The sequence below is a fragment of the Erpetoichthys calabaricus genome, chromosome 4 (assembly GCF_900747795.2).
Source record: "Erpetoichthys calabaricus chromosome 4, fErpCal1.3, whole genome shotgun sequence".
NCBI lineage: Eukaryota > Metazoa > Chordata > Cladistia > Polypteriformes > Polypteridae > Erpetoichthys > Erpetoichthys calabaricus.
Window position 1 is genome coordinate 325,673,099 of NC_041397.2, and position 19,824 is coordinate 325,692,922.

The 19,824-nt window shown below is 40.3% G+C and overlaps 2 protein-coding genes across 3 annotated transcripts in view; one reads left to right on the forward strand and one right to left on the reverse strand.

Moving 5' to 3' along the window:
- LOC114641980 (NACHT, LRR and PYD domains-containing protein 3-like) overlaps positions 1 to 18,741 on the reverse strand; it is a 1,026,505-nt gene extending 1,007,764 nt beyond the window's left edge. The window contains exons 1-4 of one of the 2 annotated variants that reach the window (XM_051925825.1): positions 18,128 to 18,741; positions 11,385 to 11,480; positions 9,364 to 9,597; positions 8,359 to 8,518 (exon numbers count right to left, since the gene is read on the reverse strand). In XM_051925825.1, coding sequence (XP_051781785.1) covers positions 8,359 to 8,518; positions 9,364 to 9,597; positions 11,385 to 11,480; positions 18,128 to 18,706 — 1,069 coding nt within the window. In that variant the 5' untranslated portion in view covers positions 18,707 to 18,741. The remainder of the gene's footprint in view (positions 1 to 8,358; positions 8,519 to 9,363; positions 9,598 to 11,384; positions 11,481 to 18,127) is intronic. The other variant, XM_051925826.1, reaches the window with a different exon arrangement.
- LOC114643553 (protein NLRC5-like) overlaps positions 1 to 19,824 on the forward strand; it is a 5,922,889-nt gene that overhangs the window by 1,217,664 nt on the left and 4,685,401 nt on the right. The gene's annotated exons all lie outside the window — the stretch shown is intronic.

The window sequence follows — 19,824 nt, forward strand, 5'->3', positions numbered from 1 at the left end:
TATCTATCTATCTATCTATCTATCTATCTATCTATCTATCTATCTATCTATCTATCTATCTATCTATCTATCTATCTATCTATCTATCTATCTATCTATCTATCTATCTATCTATCTATTTTTATTACCCTGAATAACCCACAGACCATCATTACCTCTCAAAGTTAAAGCCTGGACCTGCAGGAGAGTTGAGAAGACCCCTTAATAAGGAGGGGAATGTAAACTCTTGGGTTGTAAATAATTGGTAAGTGCTGGGAAAGAAGGGGGTGCAGGTAGGGCTTGTCAGACAGATGATGTACAGTGAAGAGTTTGACACCACCCCGCTAAGAGATAATGGTAGATTAATTAGAGGTAAGACTAAAGTGAAATATGTAGGAGTCAGATAAGGAATGATAATGGCTTAAATGATAAGAATTGTAATAAAAGAAAAAGTGGGGGGGCCAGTGCCATACAATAAAGCTTAATTCTGCTGTCTGTTCTGAAGTCTCTGCGTGCCCTCATTGGGGCTGAGGATGCCCCTGCTGCTAATCTGCTTCAACAAATTTTTAGGTGAGCCCAATATGAAAGAAAAATGCCAAATGCAGATCCAAAGGTTGTAACGAGGGTTCGGGAACACACACAGACGGTGGGCACCTAAAAAGGGTAAGCAATATTTTTTCACTGATTGTTTGTGTTGGTTCCATGGAGATCTCGCCCCTCCAACAGAGAAGTGGCCTTTCTAAACAGATCAGTATAGTGTGGAGCAGGGGATGGGCATGCAGAATTGAGGTAAAGTCACCTGTGCTGTGCTGTGATGATTGGCACTGTCTGCTGTGGGATCACGTGATTGACTGAGTGTGTATGTCTTAGAAAGCTCGAGCTTTAGGGACTGATGTATACCGCTCTGCCCTGGTGTGGCAGAAGGCTGAATTAGTAATGAGTGTCAGTGGGACTGTGTAGTTGAGCACCTCTTTCATGGAAACACATTGAGAGATTTTCAATCAAGACATTGCTCTTAGGAGGTATAACAATCACTGTAGATGAGGTAGATGTGTGCTGATTAAGATGCCAGGAAAGAAGAGACGAGGAAGGCCTAAGAGCAGGTTTATGGATGTGGTGAGAGAGGACATGCAGGTGATGGGTGTGATAGAGCAAGATGACGAGGACAGAAAGATATGGAAGAAGATCATCTGCTGTAGCGACCCCTAAAAGGAGTAGCCGGAAGAAGAATAGGTGTGTGCTGATTGTTCGCATTCAGTATACAAAAGATCAGAGAGAGACAATACACTGCAAAACACTGTACTGATAGACACTGGAGCTGCATATACATGCGTCAAAAAGAGGGGCGCAATGCACCTTCCCATGACTGGCAAACACATTTAGACGGTGGGATTCTCAGGACAAATGCAATTAATACCTTTGACAGCTCCAGTGCGTCTGTGCATATAAAATAAAATGGCCCAAATTCCGATATTAGTTTCTGACTACTCGCCTATAAATTTGTTGAGAAGTGATGCGTTGTGCAAGTTAAATGTGACTATTTTGTGCACTCCGAGTGGGGTATGCATTATTCCAAATGAGGGTCAGACACAAAGGACAATCCGAGTTATTGCAGTGACAGTTTATCTAATAGCGGACAGACCACCTCATTCTATCAGCCAAGCGGTAACTGACCTCTGGAAAGTGTGAGGTTCGTTTATTGAGTTTAAATTACTAAAAGCTAGAAAACCCAAACTAGAAGATCATTGCTCAATGGTTCACGAGACTCCAAGTGACAGTCAGCTGGAGCAGGAATGACTCTCTTGTCAGGCTGGTCAGCTTGCCTCGCACTATGTGGTGATTGGAGATCAAGGAGCTGCTGTGCAGAGAGATCACAATGAATTTACTAAAAGGGCTTTAGAAATTCTCCCGCCGTGCCCCACATAACTTTCTTGGTAGCACAGGGGTATGAAAGCAAAAATCTAATACCATAATGAAAAGTGATCCAATGATTAAGAAATCTGAGAATCAAAAGCATCTAAGAATGTTATATTCCTCCATTATGGAAGGAGTGTCTAAAGTAGCAGACTTGCCAGCCTTGAGACTGTTAGACAACCATAAAACAAAGCAAGAGCTGCTGAAATCTGAGATGGAGCGCGCAGTCCCGAGCAAACTCGGGTCTACACGTGACACAGACGTAGGCTTAGTGGTCACAGCTGATCCAGTTGAGGTGGGAGTGAAGCCTGAAAGATCTGCTAAAACCAGAAGTCAAGGAAGGAATTTACAGGAGAGATGCTGGGGATATTGGGAGAAGGATGTTAAGGATAGAGCTGCCAGTGAAGAGGAAAAGAGGAAGGCCTAAGCGAAGGTTTATGGATGTGTTGAGAGAGGACATGCAGGTGATGAGTGTGACAGAGCAAGATGATGAGGACAGAAAGATATGGAAGAAGATCATCTGCAGTGGCAACACCTAACAGGAGCAGCCAGAAGAAGAAGAAAGAAGAAAATAAAACTCCCAGATTTTTAGCATTATAATTTATAATTTTACAGAAATAGGATTGCCTCGCAAGGCAGACCACATTGTTATATTCAGTTATTTTGGCCTTCAATATTTCGTAGTGGACTATTCCTCTTCAAACATGATCAGAAGTTAGATGAGTGTGAACCATGGCACAGATTAGTGTTAAAGAGTGTCCTTCAGCACTCAAATACCAGTAAAGTGCTACAAAGGAATATAAATAAGAATCTAAGATGATGCATTAACAAAATGGAAATCCTGCCGATTACTCCAATGCCCTTTGTTGATTGTGGTCAGCCTCAAAGTTATTCTTGGGATCAATCTGTGTGATGTAATAGTTTCTAAGTAATGAGCATAACAAAATAAATCAAATAAAACAAATAGTGAAAGACAAAAACTTAAATGTAGACAAAAAGCCAATCAGTTGGCAATCAGCATTTCATTTATTTTATTTGAAACAATTACATTTTTATACTTTTCTTTCTTAGAAATGATTTTTCCTTGATTTGTCCTTTTTGGCTGAAAAAGAAGGAAGAAACTGATCAAATTAGTAGAAAGAGACCACAGTCCTTGAAAATTCATATGTGTCTTTGTCAAATCTGCTGTGAATTTAGCCTTCATAGACGCATCTTGCCATGAAATCTGGGGAAACTTTCAAATACTGATGGCTTCATTTAGGACGCTGAGCCTGACTAGGAGGAGTCACCTTTAACCAAACTACAGTTAAACACAAGTTTGATTATTTTCTGCAGTGGCAGGAAGCAAACAAGTAGAGGCAATCTATGCAGAGTAGAACACCCTGTCCCCATCACCCCTTACCACCCCGTTGGATCCCTTAATGCTTCCCAGACAAATGAATTATCAAGTCTTTCAAACCATTTTTAGTCATAATTTGTTGTTGGTATCTGTCGCCCACTCAGACTTACCAATTTATGTTAGTTTTGCAGGTAATCCCTCAACTTTTTGCGGATCTTCCTCAAAATTTTTGACTATAAAAACAGAAAACATAATGAGTGCATTTCCATCTATTTCTTTGCTCATTGTTTCTTTTTGGAGGATAACTGGCTTGGAAAAAATTTAACTCAATTCCCAACACACACAGCACTGGCAGAAATCAGCTTACATCTTGTTTCTTTGGGTTCAAAGGTCAACAGTTCCATTCTCTTGGGGTTATGGGGTTACAGTACATAATACAGGACAAGACCTTCTCTCAAAACAAATAAAAACTTGAAACAGCATACAGTGTTGCTGCCTAATGTAAACTGCGAATAACAATACAGATTTCCATACCGGATCGGTCGAGCCCCGGGTTAACAACGACCACCACCAGTACTACAGATTGAAGACTGCAAAGTGGTGGCAGGGGAAAGTGTAGTTAAGCAGCATAGAATGGTGGTGTGTAGGATGACGTTGGAGATCAAGAAGAGGAAGAGAGTGAGGGCAGAGCCAAGAACCAAATGGTGGAAGTTGAAAAAGGAGGACTGCAAGGTTGAGTTTAGAAAGGAGGTGAGACAGGCACTGGGTGGCAGTGAAGAGTCACCAGGCAGCTGGGAAACTACAGCAGATGTAGTAAGGGTGACAGCAAGAAGGGTGCTTGGCATGACATTTGGACAGAGGAAGGAGGAAAAGGAAACCTGGTGGTGGAATGAGGAAATACAGGAGAGTATACAGAGAAGGAGGATGGCAAGGAAGAAGTGGAATAGTCAGAGAGATGGAGAAAGTAGACAAGAATATAAGGAGATAAGGCAGAGGGTGAAGAGAGAGGTGGCGAAGGCTAAAGAAAAGGTTTATAATGAGTTGTATGAGAGGTTGGACACTAAGGAGGGAGAAAAGGGCCAGTGGGCTAAACAGAGGGACCGAAATGGGAAAGACGTGCAGCAGGTATGGGTGATAAAGGATAAAGATGGAAACATACTCACAAGTGAGGAGAGTGTGTTCAGCAGATGGAAAGAGTACTTTGAGAGGCTGATGAATGAAGAGAACGAGAGAGAGAAGAGGTTGGATGATGGGGAGATAGTGAATCAGGAAGTGCAACGGATTAGCAAGGGGGAAGTAAGGACAGCTATGAAGAGGATGAAGAATGGAAAGGCCGTTGGCCCAGATGACTTACCTGTGGAAGCATGGAGGTGTTTAGAAGAAATGGCAGTGGAGTTTTTAACCTGAGAAGTGGAGAAGAAATGTACTGGTGCCGATATTTAAGAATAAGGGGAATGTACAGGACTGCAGTAACTACAGGGGAATAAAATTGATGACCCACAGCATGAAGTTATGGGAGAGAGTAGTGGAAGCTAGGTTAAGAAGTGAGGTGATGATTAGTAAGCAGCAGTATGGTTTCATGCCAAGAAAGAGCACCACAGATTCAATGTTTGCTCTGAGGATGTTGATGGAGAAGTATAGAGAAGACCAGAAGGAGATGCATTTTGTCTTTGTGGACCTGGAGAAAGCATATGACAGGGTGACTGAGAGGAGCTGTGGTATTGAATGAGGAAGTCGGGAGTGGCAGAGAAGTACATAACAGTTGTACAGGATATGTACGAGGGAAGTGTGACTGTGGTGAGGTCTGTGGTAGGAGTGACAGAGGTGGGATTACATCAGGGATCGGCTCTGAGGCCTTTCTTATTTGCAATGGTGATGGACAGGTTGACAGATGAGATTAGACAGGAGTCCCTGTGGACTATGATGTTTGCTGATGACATTGTGATCTGTAGTGATAGTAGGGAGCAGGTTGAGGAGACCCTGGAGAGGTGGAGATATGCTCTAGAGAGGAGAGGAATGAAGGTCAGTAGGAACAAGACAGAATACATGTGTGTAAATGAGAGAGAGGTCAGTGGAATGGTGAGGGTGCAAGGAGTAGAGTTGGCGAAGGTGGATGAGTATAAATTCTTGGGATCAGCAGTACAGAGTAATGGGGATTGTTGAAGAGAGGTGAAGAAGAGAGTGCAGGCAGGGTGGACATGGGTGGAGAGGAGTGTCAGGAGTGATTTGTTATTGATGGGTATCAGCGAGAGTGAAAGGGAAGGTCTACAGGACAGTAGTGAGACCAGTTGTGTTATAAGGGTTGGAGATGGTGGCACAGGAGACAGAGCTGGAGGTGGCAGAGTTAAAGATGTTAAGATTTGCATTGGGTGTGACGAGGATGGACAGGATAAGAAATGAGGACATTAGATGGTCAGCTCAAGTTGGATGGTTGGGAGACAAAGTCAGAGAGGCGAGATTGCGTTGGTTTTGACATGTGCAGAGAAGAGATGCTGGGTATATTGGGAGAAGGATGCTAAGGATAGAGCTGCCATGCAAGAGGAAAAGAGGAAGGCCTAAGAGAAGGTTTTTGGATGTGGTGAGAGAAAACAAGATGCAGAGGACAAAAAGATATGGAAGAAGATGATCCACTGTGGTGACCCCTAACTGGATCATCCTAAAGAAGAAGAGTATTTTAAAATGAAATTTTCTTTTTTTTATTTTAATAACCTCACCATGATCTATTAGTATTGTTTAAATGAAGATCAAATTTGATGTGTCCACATACGGTAAAAAAGAAAAATTATGGGATGTATTTACTTTTACACATGTATGTATAAGTTAATTTTATTTTTGTGTGTGTGCAGAACATTTTGCTGCTTTCTTTGCATGCCATGTGTTTTATAAATAAATTACTATAATCAGTATTATAAGGGAAGGAGTGAAATAGAAAAGCAACAGAAAGTAATGACTGGAATACAGAAAGAGAAAACAGCAGGAAGTGCAAAGAAAAACAAGACCTGGCGTAGTTGGCTGGATTTTATTTAATGTGTGTTTTTAGCTCACTTGATACTTAAGAGACTCAATTCCAATAGACTGATGTGGTGCTTCACTTTCTTAATCTTTCTATCCCATAATGCACTGGTTCCCAACATTCACACTGCACTGCTGGTTAAACTTTCATATCTTATGCCTTGCCTGAGATATTAAAAGTTAAATGATTTCTGTTCTGATGATCAACGCAGTCAAAGCACAAACTCACAATTCAAAAACTCGTCTCTGCTTTGAGATTTAGCAGGCTGTAGGGAGAAAACTGGAGCTTCATGACCTGAAAATAAAAAGAAAAAAGAAGAATGGAAACTGTGAAGATGACATTGTGTAATGTTAGTTACATTCTTAAACATGTATTACAAGTGCACTGCAGTTAAATTAAAACACAAATTGACAAGCAGCTAAAGCACAAAACCTGACAGTGTGACGACAGTGCAGAAACAGCATGCAGCGTACAATCATACAAATAAATCTATAAATATACAGTGCCCTTTATAATGTTTGGGACAAATACCAATTTTTTCCTTGATTTACCCCTCTGCTCCCCAGTTTAAAATTACAAATGAAACAATACTGACATGATTAAAGTGCACATTTCAGCCTTTCATTTTAGGGTATTTGCACACATTTCTGTCCCACCATGTAGAAATGACAACACTGTTTCTATATGGTCCCCCCATTTCAGGACATCATCATGTTTGGGACAATTGGCGTCACTGGTGTTTGTGATTCATCAAGTGGGTTTCATTTCTTCGTAAGATGCCTGGTCTTGCTTCTACCCTTTGGAGTCTGTAGTTGACATTGTTCAACCTGAGGACAAGCACTGAGCCAATGAAAGTCAAAGAAGTCATTATGAAGATAACAAACAACAACAAAGCCATTGAAGACATCAGTAAAACCTTAGGATGACCTGAATCAACTGTTTGGAAGATTGTGAAGAAGAAAGAACACACTGGTGAGCTCAGTAATCACAAAGGGACTGGTAGGCCAAGGAAGACCTCCACTGCTGACAACAGGAGAATCTTCACTATGATAAATAAAAAGCCTCAAATGCCTGTGCGACAGATCAAAAACAGTCTTCAGGAGGGAGATGTGGACATGTCAGAGATGACTATCAGCAGAAGACTTCATGAACAGAGGCCACACTGCAAGATGCAAACCACTAGTTAGCCACAAAAACAGGACGACCAGATCACAGTTTGTGAAAAAGGATTAAAAGAACCTGTAGAATTCTGGATGAAGGTTTTGTGGACAGATGAGACAAAGATGAACCTGCATCAGGGTGATGGCCAGAGTGTGAAGATGCAAAGGAACTGCCAAAGATCAAAAGCAGACCACCTCATCTGTTAAACATGGTGGTGCTGGGGGTGTTATGGCTTGGGCATGTATGGCTGCCACAGAGACTGGCACACTTCTCTTCATTGAGGATGGCACTGCTGATGGCGGTGGCACAGTGTATTCTGAGGTGCATAAAAACATCTCATCTGTTATAAATGGCAGTAAATGCCTCAAAACTCCGTAGATGGTGCTTCATGCTACAACAAGATTATGGTTGAAACATACTACTGAAGCAATACGGGAGATTTTCAAAGCTAAAAATGGAAAATTCTTGAATGGCTAAGCCAGTCACCAAATTTAAATCCAATTTAGCAGGCCTTCCATATGATAAATAGAAAACCTAAGGGGACAATAACCCCCCAGACAAGCAGGAGCTGAAGATGGCTGTATTAGCCTCTTGGCAGAGCATCACCAGGGAAGATCCTCAGCACCTGGTGGTGTCCATGAATTGCAGACTTCAAACAGTCATTGCATGCCAAGGGATATGTGACAGTCCTAAATATGACAGCTTTAGTAGACCTGCCATTGCTGTGTCCCAAATATTATGGTGCCCTGGGTAAATCAACGAAAAATTTGTCTTTATCCCAAATGTTACGGAGGGCACTGTACTGTATATAATAAAACATCCTTGATATCAAAGGCTGATAAATAAATGTAAAGAACAGGCCTTATTCATGCATTTCACCACTTAAAGTCCTGTTATTGTCACTCTACAGAGGGTATTGTGTGGCTTTTCTTAATATGACCAGATGCTGTACCAGATGGAGTCAGTGTCTTGATGTCCCACTGGCTGATCATCTTCAGACTCTTTTTCAGATGTGACAGCTCATTTCTAAGGTCCTCAGAAGAGAAATCAGAAGTGGCAGTTAAGCTGAGTGAGTCTCCATCAGCAGGAAGGACACAGCGAGATGAGAAAGTCTGCACCAGGAGAGAAGAGGGGATGAGATTACAGAGAGGACCAACAAAAAAAAAACATCTGATTGAAGATCTTTGATGGAACAGTGTATAAAGCTTCAGCCTATCCTGGATGATAATGCAATAATTCATATTGGATTGCAACTCAACCGCAAACTGACCTCAGACACCTTCCCGTGGTACTGACAGAATAAATATAATAAACTATATAATATATAGAAAAACCGACATAGCAGAGAACACAATATAATAAAAAATTAGATACAAGTCACAAAAGCAAACAACAACAATTAGATCCATAACCCCACACCCCCAACACATACAGTATACAAATAACACATGTGGAAAAATATTAGACAATTGACAAAACACAATGTCCACAAAGTCTTGTCACTCTGACGTGAAGTGGTGGTCTTTTTCCCAGTCTCCAGATGCGCTTATTCCAGAGTTAAAAGATTGTATACCGCTCACCGAGGCTCGATCCTCCAAACTGTCCTGTTTGCTTCTTGATGTACCATGTCAGCCCAGAAATAGCCATGTTGGGAAATTCTTCAAGGTGGCCACTTCCAAAACAAAAGAGGACTCAATTCCAGAGTGAAGAAGTCTTCTCTCTGGTTGTAGACAGTCTGTGCCTGTTTCACCCCCTCATAAACTTTGTGTTTTATTTTGCTCTTCCTTTGTTTTCTTTGTGCATTCCTTATTTAACTGTAGGGTGGCATCTATCACCACGACAAGCTCTTAAAAATCAACACAACTGACCATATCAGATGTTTTGAATTTCTTTCTGCATGTTCTCATTTCTCACATAACCCAGTCTCATCAGATTGCCTGTAAAGTGTTGCTCTCACCTGCAGGAAGTGGATGTGGTCCTTGGTATCTGAAAGCTCCTTCAGCTCAGCATCTCTCTTCTTCAGCTGCTCAATCTCTTTCTTGATTTTTTCCATGATTCCTTCAGCTTTCTCCATTTCTCTCTTTTCTTGTTCTCTGACCCTCTGAACCAATTTTCTCTGAGCTTCTTCAATGCAGCGGATCAGATCAGTGAAGCTCTTTTCATTTTCTTCTAGCTCTCTTTGAACTGATATCTGATTGAATAAAGAAAGACACTGACTTGGGTCACCTTATAAGAATTACCAGTCATGAGACACTTTTGTTAGTATTTGATGTTTTAAAAGATAATTTAGATTGTCTGGTATCCTGACCAAGATGTTTGGTGGTACCTCACTAGAACAGGAGACCAGAATAATGGAGGGGCAGTGAGAGACTGTTTTCCAGGGTGAAATGTTTATCCAGTATTCTGGGTGGCAGTGTCCCACCCAGTGCTCCCATTTGGGTGCCTGCAAGGGTGAATGGGATATGATGTCTGAACAATCAGACCTTTTGTGGTTCTTTAGAGCCATTAGGAGGATCTACTGGGGGGAACAGCGCCATTATCCTATGAAGACTCTAACCCAGAAGGGCTTCTGGGGCGTTTGTTTCATTTGCTGGAAGTTCCATTGGGTCTGCTTTTACAAACCATCTCTCCTGCTTAGCTGGGTGAGATGGACTTGGGATTAGAAGAGAAGCGAGGAAGAAGAAGAACAGGAGCTTTGGTATTGTAAAGAAAAGACTGCGTGTTGGAAGGTAATTTTGGAGTCTTTATGGACCAGAGACTTGTGTGAGGTAGTTGTGTTATGGTTGGGGGTGCAAGATGCTCCCTGTTGGTCATAATGTCAAACCTGTGAGACTGAGATATTATCTATGAGTGTGTCAGGGTTGGTAAGGAAGTTCTGATTAAATTCAATTCATTAATTCTTTGTTTATTTATTGTCCCTAATTTTTTTCAGTTGTCAAACTAAGGGTTGTGAGTCGTTATTTTATAGGCTGATGCATTTCTAGTTCATTTATTAACATCTCATTATTACTTATAACTCTGCCATTGCTACTATTGCTTATATTTGTATGGATCACACCCAGGTGCTGGGGGTGTTAGTGTGCACCCCAAGGTGGCATAGGCCAAAACACTGGCTAGGGGTAGCAACAGGAGGGTCACCGTCTGATGTAAGTGTAAGGTAAAGGAGCATGCTGTCAAAGGTCAGCAACACCAAAGCTGGAGATGACCACCTTTTTTAAAGACCTTACATAGCTGGATGGTGAGTCTGACAATTCTGAGATAGCAGGCAGGAATGAGACACACTAAAGGTTGCCCTCGAAACTCGTCCCCAGAAAGAGTGAAGTAGTGATAGTCAAGATTTCAGCATTACGGTAGTTAAGATGTAGGTTTGCTCTAGAGACTCCAATGATGTGTTAATTCTAATCCAACAGCTGTCATTGTCAATGTTATCTACTTGTCACTGAGTGAAAGGACAGAGTGCCAGACCTGCTAGACAAACTTAAAGAGTAAAGCTGAAGAGTAGAACTTACAAAGTGATCATCTCAAAAGTACTACCTGTGCCATGTGCCAGTCCAAGTAAGACTGAGGAGATCAGAAGGCTTAACACATACCTGAAAATCTTGGGGTGGGATAAAGTGGGCCCCGATGGGTTACATTTGAACCAGAGTAATGTAAGCTTATCATGTATCACAGGTGCATTAATGGAAAGAGGATTGAGTAACACATATGCAAAAAAGGGGTATTAGTGAGTGGTCAGCATGGGTTTAAACGGGTGAGCTCATGTTTCACTAATTTGGGGTCAGACTCTCTGAATTTGTAATGAATTAAACAAGAAACCCTGTTGACTGTGAAATGCCATGAAGGATACAATACAATTTCTTCTTTCCTTCTCCATCTCTATGCCTTTACACGACATTACTAGTAAAGCTCTGCTGGCTCTTCTAGCTTTAGTTTATTTCTCATTTTTTTAATATGAAGTGTCATTTTAATTCCACTCACCTTCATCTGCTCCATCGTCCTCCTCATCTCCTTCAGTGTTTTCTCTCTCTGCTCAAGTCCGCTCCTGATTTCACTCTGTGTCACCTGCAGCTGTTTCTGTTTTTTAACACAAGAGGACATGTGTGGACTTATCAGAATTCACTTTTCATTTCTTGTTCTTTTTCTTAGTTCTGACATTTTTATAAGAAATTTGCATTACATTTCATAACACAACTTACTTTTTGTGTCACACTTGTCTTCATATTGACAGAACAGGTGATACACAGATTTTACTCAACAAATATAAATAGTAGGACAACATAAAAAGAAAGGTGTGATTTACCAGTTAGAGTGAAGATGGAGTTGGAGTTTGAAGAGTGTGACAAATGAATGAAAGAATTTGAAGACACACTGGTGTACAAATCAGTTCTTGAGATTTAGAAGATATGGGATTTTAGAAGTTCACACACACCAAAAATACTGGACTGTGTAGGGTGAAGAAATGTTTGAAAACTCAGGAGGACTTGGATATACAGTACAATGGCTGCAATGGTAGGACCTCCAACATTATCTGATAACACAAGTCAGACTTGTGAGAAGCGGCACGGTGGCGCAGTGGGTAGTGCTGCTGCCTCGCAGTTGAGAGATCTGGGGACCTGGGTTCACTTCCCGGGTCCTCCCTGTGTGGAGTTTGCATGTTCTCTCTGTGTCTGCGTGGGTTTCCTCCGGGCGCTCCGGTTTCCTCCCACAGTCCAAAGACATGCAGGTTAGGTGGATTGGCAATTCTAAATTGGCCCTAGTGTATGCTGGGTGTGTTTGTGTGTGTCCTGCAGTGGGTTGGCACCCTGCCCAGGATTGGTTCCTGCCTTGTGCCCTGTGTTGGCTGGGATTGGCTCCAGCAGACCCCCGTGACCCTGTGTTCGGATTCAGCGGGTTGGAAAATGGATGGATGGATGGACTTGTGAGAATGTTGTGATGTGTTTTGTCATTTTCTGTCAAATGAGATAATAGAGGCCACTAACAGGCAAGTGATTGCAATGAGTTCAGGAAGAAGGGCAATGTAAATGAAAACTCCATCCAAAAATGATTTTTTGTTACATGTTTCATACCCATGTGTTGTGCAGTAATAACTGAGAAAAATTTTTAATCTCAAGTTTTCATGGAGAATAAAGATTAAATAAATATAAGTTAACGTTGACCAACACTTTGCAAAAGCAAACAATATACAAAATACGGTCACTTCTCAAACATACAGGCACAGGTACTTTTTACTATAGTATTGTTAAATAGATACTTGTAGAAAAATCATATACGCTGTGCGTAGAATTCACATTAAAACATGGCGTCAGGACAAAAGCAGAAATGTGCGTACGCACAAAAAAATCCAGATGCATAAATCATAAAGGAAAAAAGCACAAAATGTCAACTTTAATCTCGAAATTTCCACTTTAATCATGTAGTTTATTTTGTTATTAGAGTAGAACATCATAAACTTCATCTTAAAATCGTTTATTTTACTAGTTTCTCAAATCCCATCATAACTAAAGTAGCATGTTAAATGCTTTGTTTTCTATGTGTTCTTGTATGTGCTTTATGTGTGTGAATCACTATGTGCTTCTTAAACAGGCTTTCTCTTCCTCCGATAAAACACAGAATCCATTTCATTCGTGATATTACAGCTCTCTGAATAATTTAAATACAGAGATGTATATTTGATATTATTTCAGTATTCATATCATATCAATTAAAGCATGTATTAAACATGGGAACACGGTGGCTCAGTGATAGTGATGAGCTGGCGCCCTGTCCAGAGATTGTTCCTGCCTCATGCAAGATGCTTGCTGTGCCATGCGCGACCTTCGATGAAATAATTTACTGCAGCAGTACTGTCTCTTTCAAATGTACTAACCTCCAATTCCTGTCCTTCCTTTTCTTTCTCCAAATACTCAATCGCCACACAATCAGCTCAGTAATAGACGTTAAGCCATCTGTAGGCTTAGAACGCTGATTCTTCAAAACTTTTAAGGAACATTGAAATATCTTTGTAGTACATGTTTAATTATTCTATCCATCTATCTATCGAGGGTCACGCAAGCTCCAGCAAGAATACAGCGTGAGGCAGGAACAAACCCTGAACTGGCGGCAGTTTATTGCCAGCGCTGTGCCACCGTGTCCTCACATGTTTAATTATTAACAATATAGATTATTTAAATGATGTTAACATTTTATCTGTATAATATAATAAACATATTTTGCTGCATTTCATCTTAAAAATGATATTGTCATCATACACGCTTTATAAAGTGGCGCAGGTTGTGCAATATTATAACTGTAGTGCAAGTTTACAGTGAGGTAATTGTACTTATAAGTACAAACACTTCTACAAGGAGCACTTGATGGACTGATTGAGTACGTTTATAGTTCTTGGGATGAAATTGTTTCTGAACCGCAATGTCCTTACAGGAAAGGCTCTGAAGTGCTTACCACATGAGAGCAGTTCAATAGACATCATGCCTGAGGCAGCATGTGCTTGATGCTATATACCAATAATTCTCTTTCTGATCAGCTGCTGTACAGCTGTGATTCCACACTCAGAAACAGTGGGATAAATACTATGAGTGGTGCAATGAGAGTAATATGGAAAAAGATGATCCGCTGTGGCAACCTCTAACGGGAGCAGCTGAAAGAAGAAGAAGAAGAAAGTGCAGTGAGAGTAACAACGCTAAAGCAGTTATGGTATTTGAAATAGTTTGGCTATTCCGTGGACCATTATATTGTTACAGGTTAATTTCAATCAGATGCCTTAAACTAATAAACAATATGTGGTTAATTTCAGTGTATATGATAAAGCCACGTCAGGGATGTGGACCTAAAAAAGAAAGGGAAACCACATTGGAACAAAAGCACAGCTTTGGCGCTGGGTGCCACCAGTTTGCATACACCAGGGTTTGAGCTAGTGTGAAAATGTGAGTGGCTTTATGCCAAGTTTAGTTTTTATACATCTCGATGTTAGCGTGGAAACGGGAGTATGCAACATTTTTGTGCGTACGTACCATTTATACATGAGGCCCCAGGTCTCTGTTTCACCTTCCAGCCAGGACAACAGAATTTTGTAAGAGATCTGCTCAGTTTTTAGCTGAAGTTTATAAATTGTCAAATGTTCACACAAATCATCTTTCACTTTTTCTGTCTGTGGTTCGGACATACTGTTATCATCAAATAATCCAAAGGTGATTGCTGCTGTAATACATTCATGAATCCATTTTCTTAACCCGCTTATCCAGGCAATGTGGTGGGGCAGCTGGAACCTGTCCTAGCAATCATCGGGCACAACACAGGGACAACATCTGGACAAGGCACCAGTTCATCACAGGATGAACTCACACACACACAAAAAGGATAATTCAGCATTTCCACCCATCTGCTTTGCATGTCTTTGGATTATAGGAGGAGTCTGGAGCACCCAATGAAAACCCACATGAACACACAAAGAACATGCAAACTCAGGGAGCAACTAGGAAACCAGTCAAAAAATACAATATGTTCATAATGTAGGGATAACAGTAGATGTACTGTAGGCCTACCAATATATACAGACAAAGGACAATAACGAATAACACAAAACATAAATCTAAGTTACTTTGGTTTGATCTTTTTCTCTTTCCTCTACATAAAGGCAAATAATTTGTGATTTTTATTTCACTAATTTTTATTAAAAGAATTTTCTAGTAAACACCATTCATTCAGGACTGACTTTTAAATGTTCTCGTCACAGTCCTGGGGCCTTGTGTGTATCGCATTGCATAGAATTCACACTAAAATGTGGCATATGGACACAACTGTAAATGGACTTACGCACAAAAAAATTCAGATGTATAAAACTGTGCATAAGCAAACATTCCCTTTATAAATCCCAATCAACACAAATTTTAATGCACGTACACGCGCCTATAGCACCACCACAAATCCTCCCAGAATTACACATATTTGAATATGCAAATCAAGACAATGGGAAAAACACATATGAAAAATAAGAAATTCAACATTGCGAAATGATGGTCTTCCTCAGTGAAGTGGAGGCAAGGAAATATATACTACCGGTATTTAGTGGCTTAAGAAGTGGTATAAGTAACAAAAGGAAACCGATGGAGTGAATGGCAAACACACTCAAGTTTAGAAAGTCGCACAGTGCCTGAAATAAAAAAAAGTCGACATGAAAATGTGAGTCTCAGCCCACCATCTGAAAACAAGATCTGTCGAGTTTAAAGTCAACATGTCAACTTTTATCTTGAAATTTCCACTTTAATCTCATATTGTATTTTGTATTTTGTCACTAAAGTAGAACGTCTTAAACTTCATCTTAAATCATTGTTTAATTTACTAGAGTTTCTCAAACCAGATGATAGCTAAAGTAGCATGTTAAATACTTTGTACTCTAAGTGTTCTCCGACCAAGTCATTAATCGTTATGTGCTTCTTAAGTGGGCTTAAATGTGCACAGACAGTGACTGACACACAGAATACATTACATTCATGATATTACAGCTCTCTGGAGATTTTAGAATACAAAGATGTATACTTAATATCATTTTCATGATGAAATTTATTAAAGCATCTACTAAATCTATCTATCTATCTATCTATCTATCTATCTATCTATCTATCTATCTATCTATCTATCTATCTATCTATCTATCTATCTATCTATCTATCTATCTATCTATCTATCTATCTATCTATCTATCTATCTATCTAAGTTCATGTCAAGAAGAGGCAAAGTGAGGACAAGTGAACACTGAGCTGAACTTAAGAGTCAGTGAAAGAAGGCCTGGCAGGTTAAACAAAAGACTTGTGTGCCAAACCAAACAATATCAGTCTGTCCTACAGCTGGATGTCTGTCTTTAATGCACCTACAAAATTGATTTATATCAAAGAATCCAAATCAAATGAAAGCCAAACAATAGACAACATAAATAGACTAAGAATTAGAATCTGATCTTCCCTTGCTGAACCAGTATTAGTTACTATACCTGATCCATATAAAATTGAAAAAGATAAGACCAGTCAATATATTTCATTGCTGTTTAAGGTGTTGTTTGATAAACGTTTGCTCATCTTTAAGTAAAGCTGGTTTAATTACCGACATTCTAACGAGGACACAGCCAACTTCATATCTATTTACAGAGACCTGGCTTAGCCAATATGACACTATTCCTTTATTTAAAGCAGCACCAGAAAGTTTTTCTTTTCTTCATAAATCAGAAAATGTCAGTTAAGAAAGTGGAGTTGAACAGTTTTTTGTGATGAACTGAATATAGCTTCTCAAAATGGAGGTGAATTCACATCATTTGAGGTGCTCATATTAGATATGAAACAGAATCAGTAACATTGGTTGCAGTAATTTACAGGCCCCTTGAGACAAAGTCATTACGCATGATTGTATTTTCCTCCTTTTCATCTGACCACAATAAATGTTATGATGGACTGGTAGTGGTGAGTGGTTTTAAAGTTGGCATAGATCACGGGTGTCCAACTCTGATCCTGGAGAGCTGTAAAAGTGCCACTGTCTTACTTAGTGACCAATTTCTGCTCTTCGTTGACTTCTTTTCACTTTATTTTACTTTCTATTTTATTTAAGCCTCAACCTTCTGAATCGTTTAATTGTTGCTTAAATGGCACACAAAAAATGAGATGTGAAGTGAACCAATGGCTACCTCAAGGCCTCAGACTCCAGTTTCTTAATTAGAAGTCAATTCATGTTGTTAATTAAACCCGTTATTTAATTCCAGGGCTTGCTGCTGCTCTCATTCTGCCACTGCAGACGTTTCTAAAATTGTTGATTTTCCTTTTTCCTACAAGCCCAAATGTTGTGTGGACCTGAGCAGATCAACATTACTGAGACCTCCACCTTTCTTTATTTTCAGATATTATATAATGGACACAGGTTGCTGGCCATGTGTTGAATCATTTAGGATCACTTTATTGTTTGGCTGCTAATTAAGGAAAAATGAAACAATTAAGGAGTCTGAGTCTTAAATAACAAGTCATTTAAAATGAAGGCAACAAAAGTTATTTAGCAGCAAAAACTGGTAACTAATTAAGAAAAGAGTGAGAATAAAAATCTGCAGCCAAATTAGCCCTCTAAGACTGGAGCTGGACACCCCTGGCACTGACGGTCAAATGGACATCTTCATAAGTTAAATACACACCTGCTGGACTCGGGGGGGGGGCTTTATCACATTGTTGAAAGTCAAAGTTCATCTGACAATCATACATTAGGGAGAATAATCAGTCAGGGTGTTGACATTCAAAATGTCCTTACTGCTCCACTAAATTACCGTAAATGATCTCTAATCACTAATTAAGTGCATGGTTACTTAATTTTAATTAAAATGATAATTTCTATACAGCAATACTACTTTGAAAATTTAAGGTCAATTTATTGTAAACATCTTAGACTTGTCTACAGGATGTAGTTTGCTCACCATGAACTTAGATAATCAAATGGAAAACTGCTTAGATCACAAAGAAACTCAACTCGGTGTAATGAGCTCACGTGACTGTCCATGGAGAATACCTGGTATCATATCCTGGGCTGTCTCATGCCTTGCACACCAAGACAAACTCCAGCTCATTACTATCCTTGAAAACACAGATTTATAAGATGGATGAATAGATTCCTCTGTTACACAGGATTTAAAAACCCCTTGCAATTTACCACCCTGCAATTTATTTCATTTCTGTTTAACAGTAAACCCCACTCACCTCTTTTTCTTCTCTTTCTGTCTCCAGCTCCACTATTCTATGACCTATATGTCCAGTCACCACACACATCATGCAGATACAGGAATCATCAGTTTTGCAAAATATCTCCAGACTTTTCTGATGTATCACACAGAGCATCTCCTTCAGATTTCCATCAGGACCAACCAGCTTGTGTCCCTTCCAGGCAGCTCCTTCACAGTGAGGCTGCAGGTGCGTTTGACAGAAGGAGGCCATACAGGTCAGACAGGACTTCACCGCTCTGAACTTCTTCCCAGTACAGAAGTCACACTCCATGTCTCCAGGGCCAGCATAATTCATAGATAGAGGAGGACTGAGTCTCTGCTTCTTAAATTTCTTGATGACTTCATTCAGTAGAGAGTTTCTGCTCAGTTCAGGCCTTGTGATGAAGGTGCGTCTGCACTGAGGACAGCTGCACTCTTGGCTCTGATCCCAGAAGTCTGTGAGGCACTTCAGACAATAATTATGCCCACAGGGGATTGAGACGGGGTCAGTCAAGGTGTCCAGACAAATCGAGCAGTTGAACTCATCCTGTAATCCACGGAGCTGGGCTTTAGCCATCGTCAGTTTGAGGAGAAGCAGGCGGAGAAACTCAGTCAGACAAACAAGGAAGTGACTTGTGATGACACGAAAGTGAAAGTTTGTCTGAGCTCAGTGAGGAGGACGAGGAGGAGGACGAGGAGATTTAAAGAGAAACCTGAGAGCACAAACAGAGAGAGCATCTGAGGAGACACTGAGGATGAACAGTTAATGTGAGACAGGAGCCCAGAGAGTGAAGACATACAGAAACAGGAGAGATGACCTGTCCCAGGGTGCCTGTTAAAGTTTAATTCACATCAGTATTTGTTATTTATTTATTTATTACACACTGCAATCCACATTAGACAGACTCAGAGCTCAGTGCACATTTACAAATGGAATAAAATGAAAAGAAAACACAACACATAAATCAGTAGAAACAGTTTTGCATGTCACCATCTTTGTCCTGTTTATTAGTCAAATTGTCCATCCAATAAGTAAGTTCTCGCATCTTTCTTTTCAGAGTTGTATGAATTGTGCGAGTGAGAAGAATCAACTGATTGTTGTTAATCCATCAAATACAGAATTTTTGACTTTGAATTTTTGCCTGATGTCATAGTCAGCTCAGCCTGCTCAAATGCACAGCCTTGGGTGACACAGAGCCTGTAAAGGTCAGTCTTGAGCTCATTACATGGGCAAAACCAAACATGACAAAGGTGGTCTTTAGCTGGCTGTTTCCTCGCTACTTGGAGTTCTGATTGTTTTGCACAGATAAACAGTTTTCCAACACCAAGGCTTTAAGATGTTGAAGTTCTCTTGAAGTTATGGCCGGGCTCAGTCACTGGCACAGAATGTGGTTTAGAGAGGCGGATCTCAAAACTCATTCAGGACGTTCAGCTTCAAGGCTCCATGGAGAGAAGTCTTTGCGCTTTTTGCTCTGTAGAGACTGGTAGAACCTCCTGTACTAAAGTGACAGAAGTGATGCATGAATCAAGATTTAACACTAGAGTCCAAACCAAAATTGTATTTCCCTTGAGCACCCTATTTTTTTTTTTTACATGCAAGGAACTCATATGGCCTTCTCATCTCAGCAAATTGCCTGCTAAGAGCTGCCTTTGTTTTGCAAATGTGACGATTAGCAGCACTCACACATCCCCATT